Source organism: Podarcis erhardii, assembly GCF_964252035.2.
Source record: "Podarcis erhardii genome assembly, chromosome: 1".
NCBI lineage: Eukaryota > Metazoa > Chordata > Lepidosauria > Squamata > Lacertidae > Podarcis > Podarcis erhardii.
Window position 1 is genome coordinate 136,903,976 of NC_138497.1, and position 27,259 is coordinate 136,931,234.

The 27,259-nt window shown below is 43.7% G+C and overlaps 1 protein-coding gene across 5 annotated transcripts in view; it reads right to left on the bottom strand.

Annotated features, from left to right (window-relative positions):
- Positions 1–27,259, bottom strand: part of VWC2L (von Willebrand factor C domain containing 2 like) — a 137,222-nt gene that overhangs the window by 84,326 nt on the left and 25,637 nt on the right. For 3 of the 5 annotated variants that reach the window (XM_081849805.1, XM_081849806.1, XM_081849807.1), the window contains exon 3: positions 4,246–4,375. The exons of 1 other annotated variant lie outside the window; for it this stretch is intronic. In XM_081849805.1, the coding sequence (XP_081705931.1) occupies positions 4,246–4,375 (130 nt within the window). Of the gene's footprint in view, positions 1–4,245; positions 4,376–6,726; positions 6,833–27,259 lie in introns of those variants that run through there. One more of the 5 variants, XM_081849808.1, reaches the window with a different exon arrangement.

Consider the following 27,259-nt stretch of genomic DNA (forward strand, 5'->3'; position numbering starts at 1 on the left):
AAAAACTGAACTAATTTCTTCCTAATCCCTACTCACAAGAGGCAGCTACAAAAAAAGAAAGACAGAAAAAGTAAGAATGGCTTTACATTTGTTTTCCTTCGCAGAGCCAAATACCAATTCCTTCCCACGTATCCTGGTTTAGATGGTGTCATTAGTAAAAGTTCCACCATCACTTGATTGTTGCAGTTGTCACATGAGAAAAATAGAGTGTAAATTAGGTACCAACTCATGAAAGATGGCAAGACTGGAGGGGAGAAGATGTTTGCTTTTTCCTTTTCCTTTTCCCTTTTAAAAATGTGAATCTTCAGGTCAGGAATGCTAGACTCAACAGCTTTCTGCATTAACCTTACTGCTGCACAGCTTTCTGCTCTTGGCCATTTATAATTAAGAAAGGCATAAAAATCAATCTCAGTGTATTGAGAGGAAATTATTGGCCACTTAACGGCCACAACAGTTTTGCAAGCAGGCATGCAGGCATGCTAAACTGCTTAGTGCAGAAAGCACAGCAAAATGCTGAAGGGCTCTTTCCTTGCCACAAAATGATGGTTGTTAACATTAGATTCGTAAGGAACAATCTTTCTAATGGGAATTTGCATCAAACATTGCTCCTGGGATATTTTTTGATACTATAATAGAGAATGAAAATGACATCGTCAGGACTCGGTCACAACCACATTATTAACTCAGACCTGTCATGAATATATTATCTGTGCCAACCCTCAGCTCTGCAGGTAATAACAAAGAGATTGTCTCTGAGCATATCTAGAGTGTGTTTTCCTCCCCTTTGAACAGCCAGCAACACATATTGGAGATAAAGAAGCAGGGCTTCAGAGTTGTGAGCTCCAAGCAGCAGGTAAAGGTAAGGGTAAAGGTACCCCTGCCCGGATGGGCCAGTCTTGACAGACTCTAGGGTTGTGCGCTCATCTCACTCTAGAGGCCGGGAGCCAGCGCTGTCCGCAGACACCTCCAGGTCACGTGGCCAGCGTGACGAAGCTGCTCTGGCGAACCGGCACCAGAGCAGCACACGGAAACGCCGTTTACCTTCCCGCTATAAAGCGGTACCTATTTATCTACTTGCACTTAAGGGTGCTTTCGAACTGCTAGGTGGGCAGGAGCTGAGACTGAACGATGGGAGCTCACCCCACCACAGGGATTCGAACCGCCGACCATGCGATCGGCAAGTCCTAGGCGCTGAGGTTTTACCCACAGCGCCACCCACTGAGGTTTTACCCACAGCGCCACCCGCCACCAGGCAGCAGGTATGAGATGCCAAAAGCTCTCTCCTTAGTAAGAGGCGCTGACACATGGACTAGGATTTCGAATGGAGTGTTGACGGGGTCACCAGATAAACAGCTAACCTGTGGCATCCCAGATGCTGCAGAACTCAAATCTCTATCAGCCCCAGCCACCATGGCCATAGGTCAGTCAACACTGCTCTTCAGAAATAACTAGAACTAAGCCCTAACAATCTTTGAAGATTTGCTTGAAGATGTGCTATTTTTGAGATGAATTTGTAAGTCAGCTGTTGACTGGTCCTTTGCAATTCCATCTATTTTACATCCAAGCCCTGAACACGTGTGAAGGAAGTGCACAAAAGCACCAGGGGTGTCTGAAAGACCATATTCCCTCATAAGAACCTGCCTGGACTCTGAGATCTTGTGAGAAAGGCCCTTCTCTCGGTTCCTCCGCCCTTACAGGTGTGCTTGGTGGGGACGTGGAACAGGGCCTTCTCAGTGGCTGCTCCCAGACTTTAGAACACTTCCTTATAGAAGCTAGACTGGCTCCCTCCTTGCTGTCCTTCCACCAGCAGAAAGGGAAAACTTTCTATTCCAACAGGCCTTTGGGAACTAATTGTTTTTGAGGAAAAGGCTGGTGCTGTGATGTTTTTATTGTTGTCTGTTTCTAAAGGATCTTTTTATAATATTTTAATTCTATTCATGTTTAATTACATTTTAATTATTTACTTTTTAATGTTTTTAGTTTGTTCTTTTTTTATCTGTGTAAGCTGCCTCAAGTCCCAGACTGAGAAATAGTTGGGATATAAATAAATATAATAATATTCATTATTATAGATATCATCATAGCTATTAAAAGCTGGCATACTTACTTTCCCTCCCACTGGGATTGCCGGGTGTGTGTGTGTGCGTGTGTGCAAGGGAGAACTGTCTGGAAAAACAGCCTTCCCTCCTGCTCCACCCTCCTGGCACAAGAGCCCACCTTTCCTCAGGCTTAAGGCCCAGGCCACAGACAGCCACCACAAGACAGCAAGCAGCCTGTAGCCCCTCCTGACTTTCCCATAACATTGAGCAAAAGCCCTGTTCAGTCTACGTATGTGTTAAGGTGTCCCGATATGAACAGTGTCAAAGCTATTTCCCACAGCTGCTCCCTCCAGATACGTGAACCTTATTCTGATGAATATTCTGTGGCAAAATTCAAAACCATCTGTAGGAGGAGGCTGCAGAGAGGATCCACATTGGGCAAAAGATGCCAGCATTGCAGGGGGCTGGACTAGGTGACAATTCTACGATCTACAACGAGAGAGCGAATGGTGGGACATTCCACTTCTGCAAGTCCATAACGCAGAGGCTAGGAAGATCCTTGATTCATCAGGGGCCTTCAAATATAGCGTTATATCATCCTCAATAGATCCCAATAATGTTCATTTACTTCTAAGTAATTCATACTGAAAGGAATAAGCAGGGTTCAGAAGCAGGGTTTTGAATGTGATGTTTTACAGCTCAATTACAGGATATTTACTTAGCACAGATGGAGTGGGATTTTGTGGTGAGCCATGGCCAAAAGAACGGAACAGGAGAAAGTCTGCTGCCGTGCCTGAGGATGGGAGGGCAGCACTCTGCCTTCCAGGTTTCAAAGCACAAATAGCAGCTCCACTTTAAGACTGCATGTAACAGCCACCCCAGCATGGCAAACAGCAGCAGCAAAGCCACCCCCCCTCGGCTCTTCCATGATGCAGGGACAGGCAAAAAGTGTCACACAATTGATAGAATAGAAGCCCCCGCTTACTGGATGACTTTAAGCCTCAGAGGCTCCTTTCCTTGGCTTGAATATCAATCTTGAGAATGCCTAATGTTTGCCGTTCTTTCCCCCACCCTTCCACCAATGCCTGGCACTTTGTACTGTCATGGCAGTTTCCCCAACATATCTGATGGACTTTGGGGAGGAGAGGGTAGGGAGCGATTGGAACCCTGTTATACTCTAGATAACGTCCCTGAGGTGTGAGAAGGGCCAGTTGGGGGTCATAACTGGGCTGTGAATGAAGCAAGCTCTCTTGCAGACTCCAGTTATGAACTGAACCAGTATTGTCACCCAGCATTCTTTTCAGACTATACTGAAGATGGTTCTAATCATACAGAGCAGTAAAAGTAAGCTTCTGGTCCTCATGTTTGCTAAGGCATGCAAGAAAATGTTCAAGCTGTCTCAGCTACAGTTTGAGGCTTAATCACCTTATTCCAGGAGTCTGGCCATTACTTGCCTTACCCAGTTCCTTGCTGCTTCCCATTTTCTCCTACTCCTGCCACTCTTCCATGCATCCTCTGCCCCGGGGCAGAAGTAAAAGCATAATGCCATCTGGCAGCTTGACTTCTGTATGGCTGTAAAGTGGAGCATGTGTTAACACTGGCATAAGGATCTATTATCCCAGCAGCCATAAATCAGATTGCTCTTAGCCAGGCCTGGATTTAGGTTTGATGAGGCCCTCAGCTCCTGAAGGCAGTGGGGCCTTTTATATGTCCAGGTGTCCTTTGTCAACAACAGATTGTCACTGTTTTTTGTGTTGAATATATGCTATATGGTAAGTTATGGACCATTTGCACATGTTGCCCTGCAACCAGTCCATGCAGAATGTAGGCACCCTATATATAGAAATGAGCAAACCAGTGATATTTTAGGGAGCAGGCTAGCAGGCAGGGCCCATTACTTACACTGTAGGTGCCTACACAACACAAAACACTGTTGCTGTATGTAGGTTTTATTTTATTTGTTTTTTATCTTAAATTTTGGAAATGGACATCCAGATTTCCCCCCCTTATTTTTTTGGAAACCCCCCCAAGAGAGTGGGGCCCTAAGCTTGTTTAGCTTATACGTAAATCCTGCACTGCTCTTAGCACAAGCTTAGTCCCAGCTTTTCTTAATGAAGTTAAGCTTCCAAGTGGTGTACAGAGGGTTGTTGTTTTTTTTTTAAAAAAAGAACACACACACATTCTTTTTTATGTATTGAAAGCTTACCATTTTTGCAGACTGGACAACACTGTTCTGGTTCATAGACTGGGTTGACACATTCAGGAACGGCACAGTCTGCTACAACACAGTGAACTTCATTGCTGGGCTCACAGCGACACCATTCACATGGAGAGGGCTAGGAACAAAGCTCAAATTAGCCCATTTTTCCCCCTTCTAGTAGCTCCATCAGTTAGTATTATTTATATCTCAAGACATAAAACCCACTTAGCTTATTCATTTGACAATATGGCACATGCACATAATGTAACAAAAATGAGCTTTACTTTATTGACAAAGTTCTGACAGTTCACGCTTCCAAGGAGTCAACAAAAGTTCCATAGGAGGGAAGGGTGTGTGGACAAAAATGCCCCTTTCTTCTCCCGCCACTGCAATACTGACCAGATAAAGGGTTAGGATTTCACCATTGTTGTTTGACACGAAAGCCAGCTACTCCAGCCTAAAGGAACACGCATATGTCCTGAGGCTGGGAGGACAAATTAACACTGGGCAAAGCCACGCCATATACCCAATGCACAATCATCCTGGATACTGTAGCTCCTTCTCCCCTCCCCCCCCCCCCCGAGCGAGAGTTCCCAGCACCCTTAAGAAAGCACAGTTTCAATGCTTCTTTGGGGGAAGTCATGTGCTTTAAATGTGTGTTGGAAGTGCCTTAAATCTATGGTGTGGATCTGGCCAATATTGAGGAAAGGCTGGAACAGAACTTGCAGTTACATTTCCCATAGTTTCCATACCTGCATTTTAGACCTGAGCTAAAACTGCAGAAGGACCACAAGTGCTGTTGCCCTCTGCTGAATGTGGCCCAATTCTACTTTGCAATGGGCAGCTGTGAGCTGCCTGCCATTTTAAATTCCCTGCAGTGCTATATTGGATCATTGCTGGAAATTCCAAGTGGCCAGTCCAATGGTCTCGATCTGCTGCAGAGTGCAGTGCACTGCTGCTACCCACTGCTAGTGAGCCCATGAGCATGGGCCCTGACCTTGGTGGGGGGCACAAGTTGTCAGGTAACAAAGCATGTAGCACTTTGCCAGGGGCCACCTCAGACCTGGAGCTGGCCTGGCTAAAACAAAATTCCCTGTCTCATTTTCATTCTTGTACAAAAGCTCCCCTGTTTTCAGTGGAGTGCTGACTATGCACTTCAGAGTCTATTTTTCATCCAGGTTCTGACACTAGAAGCATGGGCATAGCCAGGATTTTTGTTGGGGGGCAGGATTTTGTTTGTGGGGGCCAGAACCTCAGATTTTTATTGATTTGTGGGGACAGCTGTCCCTCTGCCCCCCCCCCCCCGGCTAGACCCATGACTAGTAGGCTGGTTTTTAAGACTTCAGAGAACTATGCACTCCCTGATCAAGTCAGCAGGGAGATTGGCTTAGCTGTTAAACAAAAAGTTCTTTCTAATTGAATATGCAAATTCTCGTATGAGAACTAAAACTCACCAAAAATTCCCTCAGGTCTACATGTCATCTCTTGGTTATTCATAGAAATATCTAGAAATATCTAGAAATTAGATCTGTAATAAAAACCACCTTATTTGCTGGTGCCAGAGTTTGCCAGACATGTAACGTCTAGTGGTGTCCAAACGTTTTTCAAAGAGGGCCAGATTTGATGAAGTGAAGGGCCGTGGGGGCCGACCAAAATTGTTGAGCTTTTTTTTTTAGAATTGAAATTGTTTTTTTAGGATTTTACCCCAGGAAATAAACTGCCACAGGGGCCGGATTAAACCGACTGGTGGACTTTGGACATACAGGATGAAAATGTGTGACTCAGTTTGAAAGGCCCTCTGCCTGGACTCTTTTCCAGCCTCCAAACCCTTCCGTTGATTATGTGCAGATACAACTCGTCTCATCTAAATTCTCCTGGCTGCCTCTGTTGCTTTGCAGGAAGATAAGGCACCTGAACTGTACTCCTAATCGAGTAACCCACAGGGGCATAGGGTGTAGTAATGCCTCGGGGGGGGGTGTGCACACGCCAAGTGTGCATGCTGGGGGATGGGGCAGGAGGAGCCCGCCCCTCCAGCCCAGCCCTCACCGCTGCCGCGCAGTACTGGCACGCTTGAGAAGCTCACTTGGAAACACAGGCAAAGCAACTCCTCCCTCCAGCCAGCCCTGTTTCTTTGGTGGGCCTCACTCGCCTCCCGGGAGACAGAAACACGGGGCTCCAGTGGGGCACCCTCAATGGACGGAAGCACTTTGCACATATTTCTACATGCTCATCCTGTTTCATGGTCTATTGACCATCGATGGCAATGTACCAAGAGCTTGTTTTCACAATCACTACCTCAGGATAGTTATCTAAGGATCCCACTCTGCCTGATGGACTTTACAGAAGTAATAGCTCTACTGTTTTTTTTAAACTTGTATTTTTCTAGAATAGTGTAATATGTATGGGAGGGGATGCTTCAAATCCATACCCAGCTATGAAATCCCTTGAGTGACCTGGAATTCTAATATCTCAGTCTAACCTACCTCAAAGGTTGTTTGGAGGGTGCTCTGATCTATCTAATATTGCACGGTTTTTACTGGGACAGGTCAGTCTGGAAATGACATTGTTCTTGCAGCTGACTGCACTCTTGCATCTAGACCAAAGATGTAGATGCACCACAGTCAATGTCTACCTAAAATCACTTTAAAATTACTTTAAAACATTAACACTTACTTACAAAAGTATTGTAAACAGGTTAATACATTGGTAGGATTTTAAGAAAACTTGTAAATTTAGAAATAGTGTAGGAAATTTGAGGTAGAAAAATAATTTGGAGTAGAAAGCATGTGCAATTGAAAAGGAAATTTAAGGAACCAGGGAGAGGGGGAGGGAAGTCACAGGATCTGGAGATTTGATATTCCTTTTATGTATATTTTTCTTTGTTTGTGGTTGTTGTGTTTGTTGTTGTTTGTTTTTTATTTTTGTTATCTTTGTTGAAAATCTAATAAAAATATTATAAAAACAAAACATTAACACTGGTGCCATGAACACAGTTTAAATTAAACTGGAACACAAATGAAGAAGGGGGAATATATATATTATGGCTTTACAGTTTTTGAATGGTGTTGCTTTCTCTGCTTCATGAATTGCAAAACAATGCTAAAGTCTTGCAGACATAAAGCTCTTTGCAGTTCACCTCAGAGATGCTCCATATGTCTGGAATCAAACAATCTGTTCCTAAGAAATTCATGTCTGCCCTGAAATGAGCTAATTAAAGCTTTGCCTCCTTTGTCTCAGTGTCTACAGTCTCTAATCCTTATCACCATTCTGTTTCCTTGTGACTCTGGCAAATTAGATAAAAATCAGTAGTCCTTAAGCAAAAGGAGGAATCTGTGGGAGGTGGATCACCCTGTCTAATTATCATTCTGATTCCATGTTCCCTTTGATTTTTGCCATAGAAAATTATCACATACAAACACACACATAAACACACTTTAGTGACTAAGATCCAGGGATGCTTTCAGCAAGTTTCTGTGATATAACAGAGACCTTCCTTTATTAGCACATCCTGTGGGATTTCTTTTTCACCAGAATATTACACTCGTTTCAGAGATGTCAAGAAATGTCTTGCAAGTTTCCAGTGGTGCTACAAGCTAGCTGCATATTCTGGGGATGGAAGAGCATCAAATAGATGTGGAAAATGCCCCCGAATGACTTTGCTCTGAGTAAATGAGACATGACAGATGCATCTTTTTTTGCTTCTGTGGTGTTAGTGTTACCTGAAAATGACACCAGAGAGAAATAGGATATTGTATGACACGGAAAGCAACTGTTGGGATGAAAGAAAATCACACCACTGTATGGCATAAAGAAATGTTCAAATCTTTGGAGAAGGAGCATTTTTGGAACCAGTTCTGGACCTTTTCTCTCCATTTATTTTCCACACCATCAAATCTTGAGCTGTTTTCTTGTGCCGTACAATCAAATAAATCTCCCCCCACCCCGTTCCAAACACATACGATTTTCTCACTCTAGAAAAATTTTCCATCATCCATTTCCAATATCATTGCTTAAAATTATGAAGCCTTTGCACAGGAATCAATACATGCCCTTATCACTCTACTCCCAGGCCTCAAGAAAAAGAAAGATGTCCCTCTCAAAGGCTTTCATAGGTCCTAGGCAGAAGTTAAAGACGTTCAGCACCTTATAAGAGATAACAATTGTCCAAATGTACTTAATGGGGCACACCTGGATCTCACTCACAAGTAGTCACAGCAGCTAAAAGCTGCCAGTTGGATGGGAAAGGCTGAGAGGTGATGCTTCACCCCCAAGAAAAATAGGTGTAACACCATGAAGTTGTTACAGTAAGTAACAACTCGGGGCAGCCCTGAAGAGATGCCACACACAGAACAAAATGCTAGGCTGTGGAACCTAAATTGTATGACATGTCACATATGCAACAGCCTTTACTGTACTGTAGCTTCCCTTGGGGAATTCTTGGACTTAATCCACAGTTCCTTTAAAGAGTCATCTTGGAGTCAGTTACATTAGTAAAAAAACCCCCACAACCTGTTTTATATGCATTATAACACTGTGACACCAGATGGTGCTGTGGAGTCCTGTCTTTCATCAATGTGATTTCCCTTTCTGAGGTTTACAATGCGTTTTAACTACTGTAAAATGCTTCTTTGATGTGTCTAGATCCAGCCCTTGCCTTTGCTCAGCTAAGAACTCTGTATCATGGATACTTTGCGCCAATTCCTTGCCATCATTTTCTCTGTGCTCAGCTGAGGTGCGAGTTTGGATGAAAGTTACCTCAGAACCAGTGTCCCTTAATCCCATCGCACCCCTCCTCACTCCCTGTCAAAGCCTCCATATAGCCCCTGTCCACATCCTCCTGGACTCTCCAGACCTGCAAGACCTTGGCTGGTCTCTCAGGCTGGCTGTCATCAAGGTCTGTGGGCAGGTTTTGACTCTTTAACCAATGTAACATTTTTAGTTGAAGGTGTATTTCTAGTCTTCTCCAATTTTGGAAAATATGTCCTTTCAAAACTAATAAGAAAGGGTTCTATATCATTATGCCTCTGGTATCTGGGAATTTTCCCCTGTTCCACTGAGAGAACTTGCCCACTTCTCTGTGGTGCGAGCAACTCTGCCCAAAGCTGTATCTCCTGCATTTTAAAGCTAAACATTTCTTTTTCATGCTCCCTTTCTTTTTCCTTTTCTTCTACCTGAATTCTATCTAATTTTTCTCTTTCCTCCACCTTGATCTTTTTGCTTGATCTGTTTGACTTCTAGCCATCTCCAGTTCCATTTTCATCATTTCTAACTCCAGACTGGAACGCAACCCGGTCTTCCTTTCTAACTTACAAGGCTCCTTCCTCTAGCTATAGAAAGCATATTTTTATGTGTATAAGATGCCCCCATGTAAAATATGACCCCTATTTTTTTGAACCCCAGATTAAGAAATCAATATTTTAAACATCAAACAGAAGAACTTTGATATTTTATTAAATATTCAAAGCACCAGCACCTTGGGCTGTGTGTGTGTGGGGGGGTACACGCAGGCAGCAAGCAAAGCAGGCCTCACCAACACCCGATATTCCCCAAAGTTGTGGAGCATTCTGGGAGGGACAGTGGCTCCAGCCCCCCTGCAGCCTCCATGCTACCCTAAAGCCACAGGGCTGATCTGCAGCCCCTGCAGGCAGAAATGGTAAGTGAAATGATTGGCAGTTCCGGCAGCTTCTTCACGGCAGCCGTGGGAAGGTAAGCAGTGTTTATTAACCCCTGTGCATTCCTACAGAGCGGGTCTGTATGAAAGGAGGTGGTCTTTCAGATAGTTGAGGTCTATGTTATGTTAGCGGTCCTGCGTGGGAGAGGAGTCTTTGCAGTGTAGCCGATAGCATGCATAGCACTGCAAAATGCAAGCTGTGTTTCCTACCATAAAGACCCAACTTCATATATCTTAAAAATAAATAATATTTTGTGGGCAAAAGAACTCCTGGCTCTAAAACCACAGGGCCACACTCTAGGTCCAAGAACTCCAATTAATCCATATGTTTTTTTTATGCTGTAAACCGCCTTGTGATCTTCAGATAAAGGGAGGCATATAAATGTAACTTAAAAAAAAAAAAAAAACAGAGCTTTTTAAATTACATTTCCACTTCAGATCTGCTGTCCCAGAATGACATGCAATCACAGTGAAGGGTGTGTCGTTTATGCAATATTCACTACAATGCAAAGAGGCTTTTGCTGTCCAGAACTTTCTCATTCCCGCAACAACCTTGAAAGGGAGGTCAGAATTATGTCCTCTTTACAAGCGGGAAAATAAGTGAATGGCCCAAGACTACTCAGTGAATCCATGGCTGTCCACTAAGGAATCCTGTGACTGCCCTGAAGACTGAATCCTGAAGACTGAAGTTCAAATCCTCCTCCAACCACAAAGCTCACTGGCTGAGCCTGGGTTAGTCACTGTCTCTCTGCCTTACCTATCTTGGGTTTCTGGGAGGATAACATGGCAGGCAGAACCATGCAGCCCCTGCTTGAGTTCCTTGAAAAAGAGTTGAGCTATAAATGTAATCAATAAATCCTCTGTGACATGAACTCCATGAACCAATTAAGAACAGCATGCAGGGATGAGACTAGAATGAATCCTTCCCCCGACACGTTTATTTTCTAAGTGAAGTGTGTGTATGTGTGTTGTGGGTGTGTTTCAATTAAGAATTATCCAGCGGGGAAGTCAACCATGCAACCTGAAGTGCTACATCCCAAAAATGCTTTGCTGCTTGACTCTGCATAAACTAGTCTTGACTTCTCATTCGCACATTCGGATCATCAATTAATGCTACAATAAACTAGAAACAAACATATATGTATGAGTTACAGATAGGTAGCCGTGTTGGTCTGCCATAGTCAAAACAAAACAAATTCCTTCCAGTAGCACCTTAAAGACCAACTAAGTCAGTTCTTGGTATGAGCTTTCGTGTGCATGCACACGAAACAGAAGTTTCTTCAGATACACTGAAACAGAAGTTTATAGAAGGGTCTGGAAACTTCTGTTTCAGTGTATCTGAAGAAGTGTGCATGCACACGAAAGCTCATACCAAGAACTGACTTAGTTGGTCTTTAAGGTGCTACTGGAAGGAATTTGTTTTGTTTTTATATATGTATGAATGAGTGCACACCCTGATACAAAATGTATTTCAATCCATATACATTTAATTGTGATTTAAAATGTATCAGAGCATGCTTTTTTTTGCCAGATGAGTGGCCCTTTAGTCCCATAATCCCTTCTTAATATAGCAAGTGGTTTGAGATACATTAACAGAATATATAACAGAACCCCATGGTTCTGTTCAAGTTTCTGCGAATCTCAGATTTAGACCAAATACAACGGGTTTCAAAAATAGCTCATACCTTTCAGGAATTTGTCTAGACTGTGTCAGTAAATGCCAAAATCTTTACCATGGTGCACATGACACACACACCCCCATAATAATTTAAGTTTGTTGGGTGCAGATCCTACAAAGTTTTCTGTATTTCTTGTGGTATACAAAGATAGTAAATATTCCCACCCTGTGCTTTTGGGAGAGCAGCAAGTGAACTGGGAACTTTGATCTTCGTAAACCTCCATCATGTTTGTCTTTAGCTTTTTCTTCTCTGAGCCAAAGAGATCTCATATTTTAGGCTCTGCCTATGAGGAGAGCATACCCTATTTCTATTCATTTGTATTTTTCCTTCTAGGAAAAAACGTCCAGTTGAATTATACCACTTTTTAGGTCGGACAACTAGTGCATGCAGTATGTCAAAGAGACTCATGACATACTTAATGGTCTCATGATATTTTCCATATTATGCCTTAATTGCACTAATTGTACAGTTGCATTTGTTTCCTAATTATACTTCATCTGCCATTTGACAGCTGCAGCATGTTGCAGTTCTTTCTCTTTCCTAAACCTTCTGCTCAAATCTGTGCTGTTTGCTATGACAGGACATCGGCAGCAGATCACTTTGTTAGTAACCACTGGATGAGGCTCACAATTCTCTCCTGAAGACAGGCTTTAGAGATAGGCTAAAGAAATGCTTTATCTTGAAGATAAAGTTCAGTGGAGCTGACTCCCAAGGAAGTATGTACAGGATTGTAGATTGACAAACAATAAGTCCTTCATTTCTATGAATAGGAGAAAGTTACTGGCTGAAGAGCTGAGAAATGACACAGGAACTGGTGGGGAGGGATATACCTCCATATCTCTCTCTCTCTCTCCCCCCCCCCCCACCCACCCCCAATTTTCATGTCAACTCCATCTGTTTTAATTCCCTTTGGACTTCTCGTCCTCAGCTACAGTTCAACTCCAGCTGCCATGGCTGTTTCCTTAACATTCCCAGGCAAATGTCACACATGGGTATGTGCACACTGTGAGGGTGAAAAGGTGTTTTTCATAAATTGTGTATGAATAAAGGTGTTATGTTAGTATTAGGGGTGTTCTTTCCATATGGTTGGTTTTGAGTTCCCCAAGGTATCAAACAACAGCATTGATGTAGGTTTGACGCTGTTCCTTCGGTTACAAAACAGATGTTCTGACACACTGTGTTATATTCTTATAGGGATATGAAGGATGCCATTCATATGTAGCAGTTATAGGTGATAAATGACTCTTATACACAATACTAATGTTCAGGTATATGTTGAATCTCCTATATGTGATTCACTAAGATGTTTTTAAGTCACAGGAATAGTCAAAGAACCAAATGTGATCTCATTTTATAATTGATGATATATTTAGTATGTTTAACGGGTCTGAATGGAGTTATGAATGTAGATATGTCTGGAGGAATGAATGAGAACCAGATGGTTAGTGGCTTTGAAGAATTAAAGATAAAGAACTGAAGAATTAAAGATAAAGAACTGATTGCATTTCAACACATAGGACTACTGAGTTGAAGGCAAAAACAGGATGGACGAAAATGGACTGCAATACAAAGAACCATCATTAAACTATTGAATATTGCGCCAGCTGAACAGGATGGATGAACTAGTGAACCAGTTACTGGATTGTGCAAGACAAGATAAGCAGAATGACAGCATGTCTGGGTGAAATAGAGGACAACCTGTTCTTGAAAGATGATTGAGACATGACTGTTCTTAGAAGACATGTTGAAAGAAACATGCTATTCATAAAGACAGTACGACAACATGCCAGAAACCAAGGTGTTTTCAACTATAACTATTCATATCTATTTGAGGAATCAGCATGACGACAGCTAGTCCAACCCCTGCAATACAAGACAATATGGGGACCTGAGACTATATAATGGCTGGGAAACCCAGGTAGCATCACATGCTGTCCTACCTGCAGGAGGATGCTGTCCAGAGACTCATAAAAGAACCTGATCAATTCTTTTAGTGGGTCCGACCATCTGGTAGGTATGAAAGGAATGAATGAATGGAGTGGTGAATGAATGAATGAATGAATGAATGAGTCCTTATTGCTTATTGCTTGTTAATCAATAAAGGTTTGTAATCTGAAGGGAATTGTGTCATTTTGTCTTTCTTGAAAATGCTCTGATAAAGGTAAAAGGAGACTAAACTCTGTTTTTCATGACACACACCAGCCAACACTGCCATGTTTCAGGAATGACTGGTATCAGGGCTTGAAGGTGTCTCAGTTATAGAACAGCAAGACCCCTTGTAATCATTCTGCATGTTGGCACTGAGTGAAGCTCAGTTGGACTAATACACACCACCAAACATATCAATAAGAAAGAACTATAATGTACTTTTAACACTCAGAGGTGCTACAGAAATGTCCTGCATCATATTTATGCTTGTGGCAGGGAAGTGAACTGAGCATGCTCAGGAAGCAAGCCAGAGAGATGAACAAGAGATGAATGCAGTCTAGGGGCAGCTCATTTGTTGTTGTTGTTGTATATTTACTGCCAGGGAAGGGGGCAGACACCTGTGGGGTTTTGTGCCTCAGGTGCCAATGTACTTTGACCAGCCTTGGGTACTCTGTGGTACACTTGTGGTGAGGGTACCACTGGATGCTTTGCCTCAGGCAGCAAAATGTCTTGGGCCAGCCCTGATGCTGCCCTTCTTCCTGCAGTTCCTTAGTTGGATAAGCAGGGAAGGGAATTGGGTGGTTGTCCAGGACACTGCATGGACACACACACACAGAGAGAAAAACACTTTATAAATTCCCAAATCACTTGCTGCTCTCCCAGTGACACAGGAGCTGGCAACATCTTTAGGCTGAGGGCCATGTGCCAGTGGAGGGTACGGTGTAGGAATTTTGGGGGGTATTTTATAATATAGAGCCCTGGGAGTGGCCCCCAGATGTGACTCTTGCAGTAGGCTGCATTAACGCCACACAAAAGCCAGAGGTTTCTACATACCCACCCCATGCCTCACTAGGCAAGCAAGAGGCATTACCACAGTTTAAGAACGTTCCAGCCAGTCAAGCAAAAGCACCCAAGGAGGGCATGGAGCAAGGAGAGAGAGAGAGTCCTGTGGCAGAAGGTGGTCTTGGGACCCTTCCCAGCACCAGGTAGAGAGCCTTGAAGGGCACATTCCTCTCCCAGGCCTGAGGTTCTGCATGGCTGTGATAGTCTCCACACCTTTACCCTTCCCTTTCCAGCCCATGGATAAAGAGCCACTGGCAACCTTTCTCTAGTCACCAAGAAATAACAAAATTTCCCACTATAGGCACTTTCTTCTGGATCTCTTAATTGGTCTGTTATTGTACGTTGGCCTCTGTTATCGTACGTTTCTGCTCCCAAACGCTGAAAACCCAGAAGTAAATTCTCCGGTTTTCGAACATTTTTCAGAACCTGAAAGTCCAACACGGCTTGAGTGCAAGAAGCTCTTAAACCAATCAGAAGCTGTGCCTCAGTTGCTGAATGTTTCAGAAGTCGAATGGTCTTCAGGAACGGATTACGTTTGACAACCAAGGTTTGACTGTATTATGTTTTTCTATATGTTGGAAGCTGCCCAGAGCTGCTGGGGCAACCCAGTCACATGGCTGGGGTATCATCACCACGACCACCACCACCATCATTGGATAGGATGTCCCTATTTTCATCAGAGAAATGTTGGAGGGTATGGTTCGCACGTCTGCAGTGTGTGCGTGCTGTGGAAGGCGAGGGGGCTCAGTGGCTTTTTGCTCTTCAAAATATGGCAACCCTAGGAAAAGCTGTATCTCTTGAACCATCCCTGGTTCTACACATGACGTGAGGGCCTGCTCTCTTGCACCTGGTTGTGCCCAGTCACTTGTTTATTCTAGAATTTGTCAGCAGTGGATCCACAGAGAACATCTTTAGCAAGACCCCTATGCAGAATCCTGCTGGGCCAATTCTGAAAGAGGGTTCCAGCTGAAACACTGCTTGATGTCAGGTCTCAGGTTTGACCTGAACTTCCAGGGTTTTTAAGTTTCCTTCTCCTGGTCTTTATGAGAAAGTGCCATAACTCAAAAGTGAAGCACTTGGTTCATGTGTTTCAGATTGCGTATTTGTGGGAGATTTCCTGTTTTCTACTTGTTTTGCTCTTCTCTTTGAAAGCTGAAAGCAAAATGCATCAGATTCCAAAAGGATCACAGGTTTTTTGAGGACTGGGGAAAATTTACGGAGTATTTGAAAACTGTATGTGAGGACTGTACAACGCTAGTGTGCTTTAAAGAAGCTTTGTGAAAATACAAGGAATATTGTTAGAAAGCAAATAAGGACAGAAATATAGTATTTAATGGCAATATTAAAATTAAGGAATGTGAAGATAGGATTTGAACTACGAATGATTGTCAGAGAAGTTGAGGGAGGTCCAATAAGCTAAAATATGGGATGTGTAAATGGATATGATTGGAGTTTTTCATGGAAAAAATTTTAATAAAAAAAATTATAAAAAAAAGAAAGCAAAATGCATGGGTGTATATGCTCCATTTTTTTGTTTATTTGCTTGTTTTTCTTTGCTAAGGAAAATCTTAATAAACTGTTCCTAAAAACAAGAACAAGAAAAAAGAGTGAAGCAGTTGACTATTACATTATTATTTTTAAAAAGATCATGTCCATCCTCCTGATTGATTTCCACTGCAGGGTTATTGCTTTCTTGGCCATGTCATTTTGAAATATATTTATTTAATACATTTACTTACCATTAATGGAACACTCATATAAAACTGACGTGTGAGTCTGTAGCGTAAGCGTGGCAATATTGTCAGGAGCAGTTATTTTGTCTCCTTCCTCTTCCTTCTGCCTTCCTTCACATGCCACACTGATTGGGAGCATACGATCTGATCCATTTCGAGGATGGGTTTTCATTTTTATCAGGTTGTTGATTCTTTCTGCATCTCTTCCCAAGTCAGCCAAAGTTGTCTTAACGCACCAGATTCTACTTGACACACTTCAGCCGGCAGACAGGAGCTGACATAGCAGATTCCATTTGCTGAGGTGACTATGGATTGATCTCCCCCAGAGACTTCTCACCGTATGTGCCAATAAACCAATGAACATGTTAACCTGCTACTTGCTGGATAGGAGGGTTGTAGAGAGATGGTGTGACTTCTTGTACTTCTTCAAACAGCAATGCGTCCAATATAGACTCACCCCTTCTGTCACCTGATCTCTGCTTTAAATGAGCCTCCACCATCCTTCTTACGAAATATCCTCCCTCTCTTTCCTCTCCCTGGAGAGGCTTTTCTTGACACCTACTTCAGACTTCCTTTCTTTTTAAAACATTCTCCCAGGTTTTAACCATCAAGGTCTCCTGTATCATTGGTTTTAGCTCTCCTAGGTGGTTTTAGCTGTTTTATATGCTAATCAATTAATTTGCTGGAGGATGACAATTGTCTATTCTTTTATGGTGCATTTGGTTTTAATGTTGATTTGTTTTAATTTCTTGTATTGTCTTCCCATTTTGCGGATAGCAACCTGCATCCCGAAGCCTGGGGCGCGCTGAGTAGTGCTCCCCGGGCTTCAGGCAGATATCCGCAAGCCTGGGGAGCCCAGTGGGAGTTCCCGCTGGGTTCCCTAGGCTTGAGGATAGCATCCTGCTCTGGGGGCTGGGGTCGGGGGAAGCTCAGGCTTCCCCCGCCCTGCGCCTGGGGGGGAAAATAAAATTGTTTTTCTTTATTCCCCCCCCCAAAAAAAAACTAGGTGCCAGTGTGCCCTGTAGGGTGAAAAATACAGTACTTTATGGTGATAAATAAATATAAAACCTTTACTTTATCTATTTTATAGATCTTGCACATTTTAATTATGTATCCAGGCATAGTACAAATGCCTAGTGTTTCTATACTGCCAGTGGAGAATCATAGACTCAAAAGCCCCCCCCCCCTCCATACCAGTGCACTGACGGTGCAAGAGACCCACTCCTATTGCATCTCTGATAGGTGGCCATCCGGTCTTTGCTTTTAAACCTCCAGAGAAGGAGAGTCTATCAAGTAAGATCATCTAAGACTGATCTTTTCCACTGCTGGATACCTCACACCTCCAGGAAGTTATTCCTAAGGTTTAGTTGAGACCCTGTTTCTTGTAATTTAAACTCAGACCCAGAACTATCTTCTGGCGCAACCAGAAACACATCAATGTGACAGCCCTTCAAATATTTAAAGATGATGGCCATATCACTTTCCCTTATTTAGATTAAAGATACTCAACTCATTCAGCTTTTCTTCATAGGACTTGACATATTCTATTTTGCTGATGTCCTTCTTAAACCACGTTGCCCAGAACTGGATTCAAGTTTTCCAGATGAGAACCAACTGAAGCAGCATTACTTCATTCTGAACAACTGGGTGATGGCTTCTATTCACTCCACCATACCGGCGATTATGCTTTTTGTTTCAATTGCTTTCTCTGTTATCATATTGCCATGAGCTTTTATTCTGTTAAGATACATTCTTGCCACCTGACACGTGAAGTGGAAAGAAATGGCTTTATCAACTATTAGAAACTTTTGAGATTTTGAAGAAAGGACTCCAAAGGGTGTCATAATGTGCTGAATCATGTGCCATTAACCACATATTTTTGAAAAAGCCCTGTACAATATTATAAAAACAACCTGCATAAAACAATGAAAACAGCAGACAAGGAACGGGGAATGTGGATACAATCCAGGGGCAGATCTGGTTCCAGTTGCTGGGCCAGCTGGGGTAGGGCAGCTAAAAGCAAGCATTTGCAAAGGCAGACACTTCCTGCTGGCTCTGGTACCTCTCGTTTCCAGCAGGTACTACAGTTACCTGAATCATAGAATCATAGAATCATAGAGTTGGAAGAGACCACAAGGGCCATTGAGTCCAACCCCCTGCCAAGCAGGAAACACCATCAGAGCACTGAAGCCCAGGATCTCTTAGAAAATATTGTTCTGGAAGCACAAGTGCACTGACTTTTTTGCTCTTCTTTGGCGCTGCAAGAAGACACATGCGCGCACACACACACTGCCATAGGTAGAGGTGGAAAAGGGCTTTCTGCATGATTTGTTAACCCTGTAGTTGCCACAGCATCAAAAGCTTCTGACCACATGTAAGTCTCCTGTGTGAACCAGGCTGAATTTCAAAGCACATTTTACTTCTATTAATATCAGTGGAAGGAAGCTCACATTTAGCACTCTCCCATAGAAATGAATGAGCATTTTGCATGCTTCACTTGGGGTGAATTGTGCTCTGTATTCCTAATTGTTTCACACTTTTATGGTGAATGTTCTGGGGTCACTATTAGCTAACTTCAGAATTGAAAAGTCATGCATGATACAGCTGCTAATGCCTGTTTTAATGTGACTTACACTGTAATTAAACCAGCTTGAGCATTAGGACAACATTCTCTGCTAGCCCTCTCTAATTACAGCCAACAGCAACAGTGCACAGTGTGAAAAGGATTCATAACTTATTTCCAGGAAATAAACAGTAGGAAAATTTTGCTTGTCAGTAGAAGGGCACTTCTAGTTTTACTTTTAAATAACAAGCTTTCATTCCCCTCATAGCATAGGGCTTGCCACACTTCTCTCACAATAACTGAACCTTCCCCTCCAGCAGGGCAGTCCAACCTCTCAGAACAAATGGGCCACAAGAGTACTTTGGCACAGAACCCGCAGGCCACAGACTGAATGAAAATGTCCATATTGTAAATTAATATTCTTTAAATCAATAAATTTATTAGAATATATATAAAAATATACAATTAATAGATTTTATATATTTATTTATAAAAGGAAATTCAATACACAAATAGATATGTGTGCTTTCCTTAACAATGCAGATATTGAATCCTTGTCAGAATAAAAAGGTGAGGTATGACAATAATAATAATAACAATAATAATAATATTTCAGAAGGCTTCTAGTCAAAACGTTTCGAGCCTCTTTTCAAGCCAATAAATAAACGAAAGCCTGTGATGATGAAGAATAGTGCACAGCACTGGGTATAGGGGGCGCTAGGGGCTCCAGCCCCATCAATATTTTGAATCAGGGCCAAGGCACCCCACTAGTGAAGGGGGCAACACCCCCTGCCAGAGCCCTTGGGGCGCCCCACCCGGGAGCTGGGAGGGGGCTGGGAGAGCGAAGGTGAAGATCGCCCTCTGCACATCCCAGGCACATGCTGTGGGGAAGATGCAGCGCTGAGCCACAGTCCGCCTCCTTTTCCCTGCGTGGGGAGGAGGAGGAGGCAAAGTGCAGCGCTGGGCTCCACACTCCACGTCCTTCTCCCTGCGGCATGTCCTACTGGGTGGGACATGTAATGCAACATCATGTGGTGCATCCCCCCCCCATGTGGAAGGCAAGTTGGCGCCCCTGGTGCACGGGATGTGCAATGGCCACTTCATCCTCCTCCCCTGCCTGACAGTTGCCTTAGTCCTGCAGCATGGACCACCATCGCCCTCGCAAGGGCTCCATCCCTGCTGTGGCCAGGCTGCCTTCTCCAGAAGCTGCCACCTGTCCTGGGGCCTGCAGGGTCTTCTGCTCCTCAGAGAGGGACAGGATGATGAGCAACTCTCGCCTCCTCCTCTGCCAAGTGAGGAGAGGCCCCTCAGTGGTGCTGCCTTCTAGACTCCCTTGGCCAGGGAGGGGAGGGGGAAAGCCCACCATTCTCCAATTGGCAGGAAACCAGTTGATGTGTCCCCCCACCCCAGAAAATGCATGGCGGGGGGGGGGACCTGTGCCAGCTGCAAAACACATGCACACATAGAAGGAAACAGAACTGAGCTCAAAGTGCCAGGGACCCCAGCATCACACACCCTTCTCCCATATCACAGCACCAAGCTCAGAATGAGCCCATCATGGTGTCCCGGCCCACTCACCCCTGCCCTCCACCAGCCGGGGAGGCTGATCCTGCCCCCTTCCTTGCCTTTGCCCGCTCCCTAACCCACCCCTGGGCAGTGTTTGGGTACTCTCCTAGCACCCACATGCCCTATTTCTAAGTGCAAGGCTGGAAGGTGGAGAAGAGACTGCCCAAGACAAGAGCACCCCTGGGAGAGGAACACCCCCCCCCCCCCGCACAAAGGAAAGGAAGGTGCTTTAGCATGGCAGAAGGCAGCCACCGCTGACAGTACAGCACATTCCAGGGCTGCTTGCCCAATGACCCAGGCTGGGGGAAGCAGGAAGTTGGGGGGTACAAGCCTCCAAGGGGAGGGGGAGGGGAGCAAGGCAACACAAGGCAAGGAGGCCATGGTGGAGGAACTACCCAGACTCAACATTGCCTTGCAGGTGCCCCAGAGCAGTTCAGCCCCCGCCACCAGGCATTTGCCCCCCACCCTCCAGACCCAGCCATAGACAGGAAGAGCAGAGGGGCAGCAGCAGGACCCCCCGCCTGCGGGGACAGTTTAGGGTACACCATGGCACTCCATAGCCAGTCAGGAGGAACCCACACTACCAAAAGTGTAGCCACCTTCCAATCACCTGGTGCACCTGAGATATTGGAGGTTCCAGGTGCGGCAATGTTAAAAATAACTGCAACAGATCTAGAGCTCTGTCTATCAGTGATACTAATTAATGGCAAAAAGACACTCAGGTGGTTGAAAGAGACTGAAAACCCAGCAATATGCAGGAGCTAAATGCCACTCTACCTAGTATCTGGTGTATGGCGTACTTGGGGGCTGATCACACAATACACCCTTTCATGCTCTTCCTCCTCCTGTGAGCTTTGATGGAATTGTATTTTATGCAGATACATCAGCAAGAAATTCAGAAAGAGGAAAAATGAAGCATATCAAAGTGTACATTTATACCTGTAGAGTAGCTGTAAATATTAATGATGGCCAGGACAATAGCAATTCTTAAGGGGGTGTTTATTGTCATGGTAATTCCAGCTGGTGAATGTATAGTGGGAAAAGCGTGGTGAGGAAGCGGAGTCTGAAAATGAAAAAATGAATGAGACAAATCAAGGGCAAAGGGGGCTTTAAAATTAGAGCCAAGACAGAAGCAGATAAACTAGAATAGATGGTTCAGGAAAAAAGCCATCTAACACAAGGCAGCACTTATTTAAAGAGCAGAAAAGAAGACTTTGATGTCTGCTTTAGATTGTCTCTGATCTTGGGTAGAATAGCTGGGGATTGAAAGGAATCTAGTGCTCCAGAATTTGAGATTTAGTAGGTGTTAAAAACTATCCAAAAATAGATGAGTTAGTTTCACCTTCACAGCAGGCATGCAAGTTGAACTGATGATAAGAGAGAAAAAAGGGTCGTTTGTTTATAAACTGATAAATGCTAGCTGAATTGCTAGCAAGAAACATATTTTCACGATTCACAGAAGTTACTGGCTGTTTGAATTGGCTAAAATTACTGGCTACACTTATTGAACTGACTACACACACTTGAATTGCCTTTACTTATTATTATAATACTATTGTCTGCCCTGCTCCCTGGACTGAGAGTGTGTTGCGGCCATCCCCCAGCAACATACAGTTATATTGTCTTCCTTGATAACTCCAAATCTATGTAGCTGGTGGGCTTGTCCTATATAAGAGGCCAACCTATTAAAATAAAATAAAAACATTTATCCCTAAAGATGTACAGTGATTAAGGAAATGAGGTCTATCCATACCTCTTCCTTGAATAAAAGTGAAGACAGATAAAGAACAAAAATTGCAAATGGTGCTCAGAACAGCAGCCATTGTGTGTCGGGTAACATAGGCTTATACTTCATTGTTGGCAGCACATTATTTAAGATTGGATTTATGAAGCCAGTTTAAATATAGTCTCCAAAATATCATTTACGGGTGTTTCCACAGACAGCCGTCTCTTGTTTGAATGAATTTAGGCAGAGGGTTCCCACGCTAAGCAGGTGTCCTTCTCATTTTTGCTCAGAATACATGAAGGAGCATCTCCACCCCCATCGTTCAGCCCGGACACTGAGGTCCAGCGCCGAGGGCCTTCTGGCAGTTCCCTCCCTGCAAGAAGTGAGGCTACAGGGAACCAGGGCCTTCTTGGTAGTGGCGCCTGCCTTGTGGAATGCCCTCCCATCAGATGTCAAGGAAATAAACAACTATCTGACTTTTAGAAAACATCTGAAGGCAGCCCTGTTTAGAGAAGTTTTTAATGTTTGAAGTTTTATTCTGTTTTTAAGGTTCTGTTGAATGCCGCCCAGAGTGGCTGAGGAAACCTAGTCAGATGGGCGGGGTAGAAATAATTTCTTCTTCTTCTTCTTCTTCTTCTTCTTCTTCTTCTTCTTCTTCTGCTTCTGCTTCTGCTTCTGCTTCCATGTAGGAACATCCAGGTGAGCTGGAGCTTCCTATGCCTTGCTGGCAAGAACCAGCCTCAGGAGGAAGAGGAAATGTCTTCTAGCTTGGCCCAGAACCATTTCTTCTTTCAAAGAATTTTAAAGCATTTTTGGGTGGATGGAAGATAGCATTTGGGACTTCTTTATAAACCTGCAAGTGGCGCTTGGAATAGTGCCAGGTGCCTGGGAAATACGGCTAAGAAGACCTCTTCAGTGCAATGCATGGCTGCGGCCTAAAACTTTGTGGCTACAACAGGAGATAGTCCCTTGTTTCACTATGGACGCTTCTCCCCCCCCCCCCCGGGAAATCCACTCTTTAGTACTCATTTGCAGCAAGTGACAATTTAGGTTTTCCAAAGATTGCCATTTGTTCCAATTTATTGCTAAAGAGCAGATTTTCCCTGAGAAGGAAGTGGGCCAAGGGGAAAACTGCTCACACCTGTGCTTTCTAGGCATGGAACAAGCGGAAGTGTGGACAAGTCCCACGTCACACCACTGGTCCATCTAACACAGAGTGGCAGTAACTCTCCTAGGTCTCTGACAAGGATTGTTTCCTCCTCATATCCAGAGGCACTTTCAAGTGCAGATGCCAGGGATTGAACACAACAAGAGCCCTGCTGAATCAGACCAAAGGCCTCTCTGTTCCAGCACCTTGCTCTCACAGTAACTAGCCAGATGCCCATGGGAAGCCCAGAAGCAGGACATCAGTGGAATGGCACTCTCCTCTCTTCTGCTTCCCAATAATGGATGTTCAAAATAAATTTAACAAGCCTCCCTCCCTTTTCACTGATCTGCCCTGCTTCCTTCAGCTATTTGGAGTAGCCTCTTTGACTGCTGCATATTCCTCTCACCAGCAACAGGCTTAATGCCTTTTCTGTCTTCAGACGCTGATTCTCTCTGTCCCCACCTTTCTCCCTATAGTTCCTTCTTCATTAGCTCCTTTCCTTCCCAGGTGTCTGCTTCTTCTGCTTTTCTTTTCCTTAGGACATCTCCATCCTCTGCACTCCACCCACCAAAATAAGGCTTTGAGGTTTTGTCCTTATAATGTGTAAACCAATGTGTTCTAAAGGCCCCCAAGCCATATTCATTTATTCATCAATTTTCTCAAGGCACAACACAACTTCTTGGCGAGCATTTCAAATTCTGCAGAGCCTGAAGTATCTGGTTCAGAAGAACATTATATAAGCAAACCTTACCGTATATAATTCTGTGCAAAGGGTCTGAATTTCATGAAAAAAATTCTTGACCTGATGACCCATTTAAGCAATCCAAAAAAACCCCCCATGCACAAAATTTGCATTGTCTCTCTCCCTGGGTGGACCTCTGCGTTTGAAGGGAGGAAAAGGTTTTATAGGATTTTGATAATTCCCTTGTGGGTCAGAACAGCTCAGAAGCCTTCTTCATTTTTACAACTTACCTTGCTGTTGCCTCTTACTACCTTCCAGTGGGGTGCAAAAACTAGAGAAGCACACAGAGGGCAGTATCCAATGCTTGCTTTGCCTTAGCAGAAACTCCTTCTGTTCACACAAGTTGAGGTACCCAGTTTTTGCAGATTCTTCCCTACCTACTTCAGCCCTCTGTGCCCTAGCTCATAAGAGTCCCCAACTCCCAGGAGCAACCTTTGGGAGGTGATAAGTGGATAGGCAGGGAATCACAGGAAACTAGCTGAGAACAGAAGCACTTCCACTAAAGCAAAGTCACCATAAGATGCACACAACCCTACATATGACATGGAATACACATTAGGTAGCTGATCTTATTTATGTAAGATTTAAAAAATGATTTGGGCTCTTAATAATGCCCTCACCTCACCCCAAATGTTGTATTGTATTATAATGACCAATTCTACTTGATATTGCAAGAGAGGCAGCTTCAGTTTGGATGCTTCAGTGATTGCATGGATTACAGATACCGGTAGATTTGTTTGTATGTTGGTTGGTTGGTTGGTTGGTTTTAGCAAAGGATGGTCTATCTGCTGTTTCATCCTTTGCCTCTGTAAAGTGAATATGATAGCTGAGCTCCACAGAAAACTCTAAGGAGACTGTGAGCTGGGCTGCCACCTTTCTTTTTTAATTGTGGCTAAAGCAATGATAGAAATAGCATGTCCACTTGAATTTTTCAACCTTTATATTTTTGGGACCTGATTTCCAAACTATGAAAGCTAATCGAAACTGGGGTTTAAATTGGTCCTTAAACACCTGCTGGGTTCTGCTACAAAAGGCATCTCATGCCAAGGGTTCCGTGCAGTGCAGTCCAAAATGGCAGTAGTCAGAGGGCTGAGGAATGATGTTATAATTTTGAACCAGGCATACTATACTGGATGGATTGCATTGTAAAAGAAAAGCATTAGGTATCAAAGTTAGTGCAGAATCAAAAGTTCTCTAAGTTTGAACTGCCTTCAAATGCCTTATTTCTTTCATTCCTCCTCTTAAAAAACTCCAGCTACTCAGATCATGCACTGAAATGTGATGATATGTCACTATGCAGCTAATCAGAATCAGAACAAATGCAAACAATGAATTGGAAATGCATAACACATTGCAGATGACACCAGACTGGGAGGGGTAGCTAATAAAGAGTAAGGATTCAATATGACCTTAACAGATTTGAGAACTGGGTCCAAACTAAGAAAACGAATTCCAATAGGGACAAATGTAAGGTTCTGCACTCAGGCAGGAAGAACCAGATGCACAAATATAGTATGGGGGACACCTGGCTTACTAGCAGTACATGTGAAAAGGATCTAGGGGTCTTGGTGGACCACAAGCTTAACATGAGTCAACAATGTGATGCAGCAGCAAAAAAAAAAAAGCTAACTCTATTCTAGGCTGCATCAACAGAAGTATAGTGACCAGATTAATAATAATTATTATTATTATTATTATTATTATTATTATTATTATTATTATTATTTATAACCCGCCCTCCCCAACCAAGGCTGGGCTCAGAGCAGCTTACAAGCAATAATAAAAACAAGTTGAATGATTACAACTTAAAAACAAAATTAAAATACAACATTAAAATATTGAAACATTAAAATATTAAAATGTAGCCTCATCGCAGGAGGAGAGGAAAAGAAAAAAAGAAAGAGAGGGAGGGAATCAAATTGGCTCCAAGCCAAAGGCCAGGCAGAACAACTCTGTCTTACAGGCCCTGCGGAAAGAAATCAGATCCTGCAGGGCCCTGGTCTCATGAGGCAGAGCGTTCCACCAGGCGGGAGCCAGTGTTGAAAAGACCCTGGCTCTGGTTGAAGCCAATCTAACTTCCTTAGGGCCTGGGACCACTAGGGTGTTGCTATTTATGGACCTTGAGGCTCTCCGTGGGGCATACCGGGAGAGGCGGTCCCGTAGGTACGAGGGTCCTAGGCCATGAAGGGCTTTAAAGGTCAAGGGAAGTAATAGCACTGTACCACTCTGTTCTGCCTTGGTCAGAAAACACCTGGAGTCTGTTCTAGATGTGTCCTGTGTCCAGTTCTAGATGCCACAATTTATGAAGGATATTGACAAGCTGAAACATGTGCAGAGGAGGGAGAGCAAGATTATCAAGTATTATGAGGAACAGTTAAGGAAGCTGGATATGTTTAGCCTGGAAAAGGGGAGATTGAGAAGAGATATGACAGCCATCTTCGAATATCTCAAGGACTGCCACATGGAAGAGGGAATTAGCTTGCTTTCTCCTGCTCTCGAGGGTAAGAGTCAAACCAATGGCTTCAAGTTAAAAGAAAGCAGATTCCAATTAAACATGAGAAAGAACTTTCTGACAGTAAGAGCTGTTTGACAGTGGAATGGACTTCCTCAGAAGGCTGTGGTCTCTCCTTCCTTGGACGTTTTTAAGCAGAGGCTGGATGGTCATCTGTCATGGATGCTTTAGCTGAGATTCCTTCATTGCAGGGGGTTGGACTAGATGACCCCAGGGTCCCTTCCAACTCTATGAGTCTATGATTTTTGTTCTGCAGTTCCAAAGTTATGCAATTTCCACTTTTGCTCTTTTAATCTAATTACTTTGGCAGCAAATACAAGTTAGGATTTATGGGAAGTAAAATCTTCAGGTAACAAGTAACTATAATTTTAAAAGGAGGATTGGCTCTGCTGGGAAGCCAGCGCCATTGCCTTTTCCTCCCTTGCCCATCAGCTGCCAGTCGCCATTGCATCCGGCAGCAGCAGGAGAGGGAGAGAAGGGGAGCAGAGCCCCTCTATCAGCTCTGCTGAGAGACCAGCAGGATTGGGCTTCCGCCCCTAAATTGCTTCCACCCCAGTTGCTCATTGTAAAAATTACTAGTTAACTTTATCTATTTGCGAGTGAGTTTTGTTCCCCCTCTTCCCTCTTCAATCCTTTTCCCTTTTTGTGTTATGTCCTATAAGTCTGTAGGCAGCTGCAGATTTGTTATAA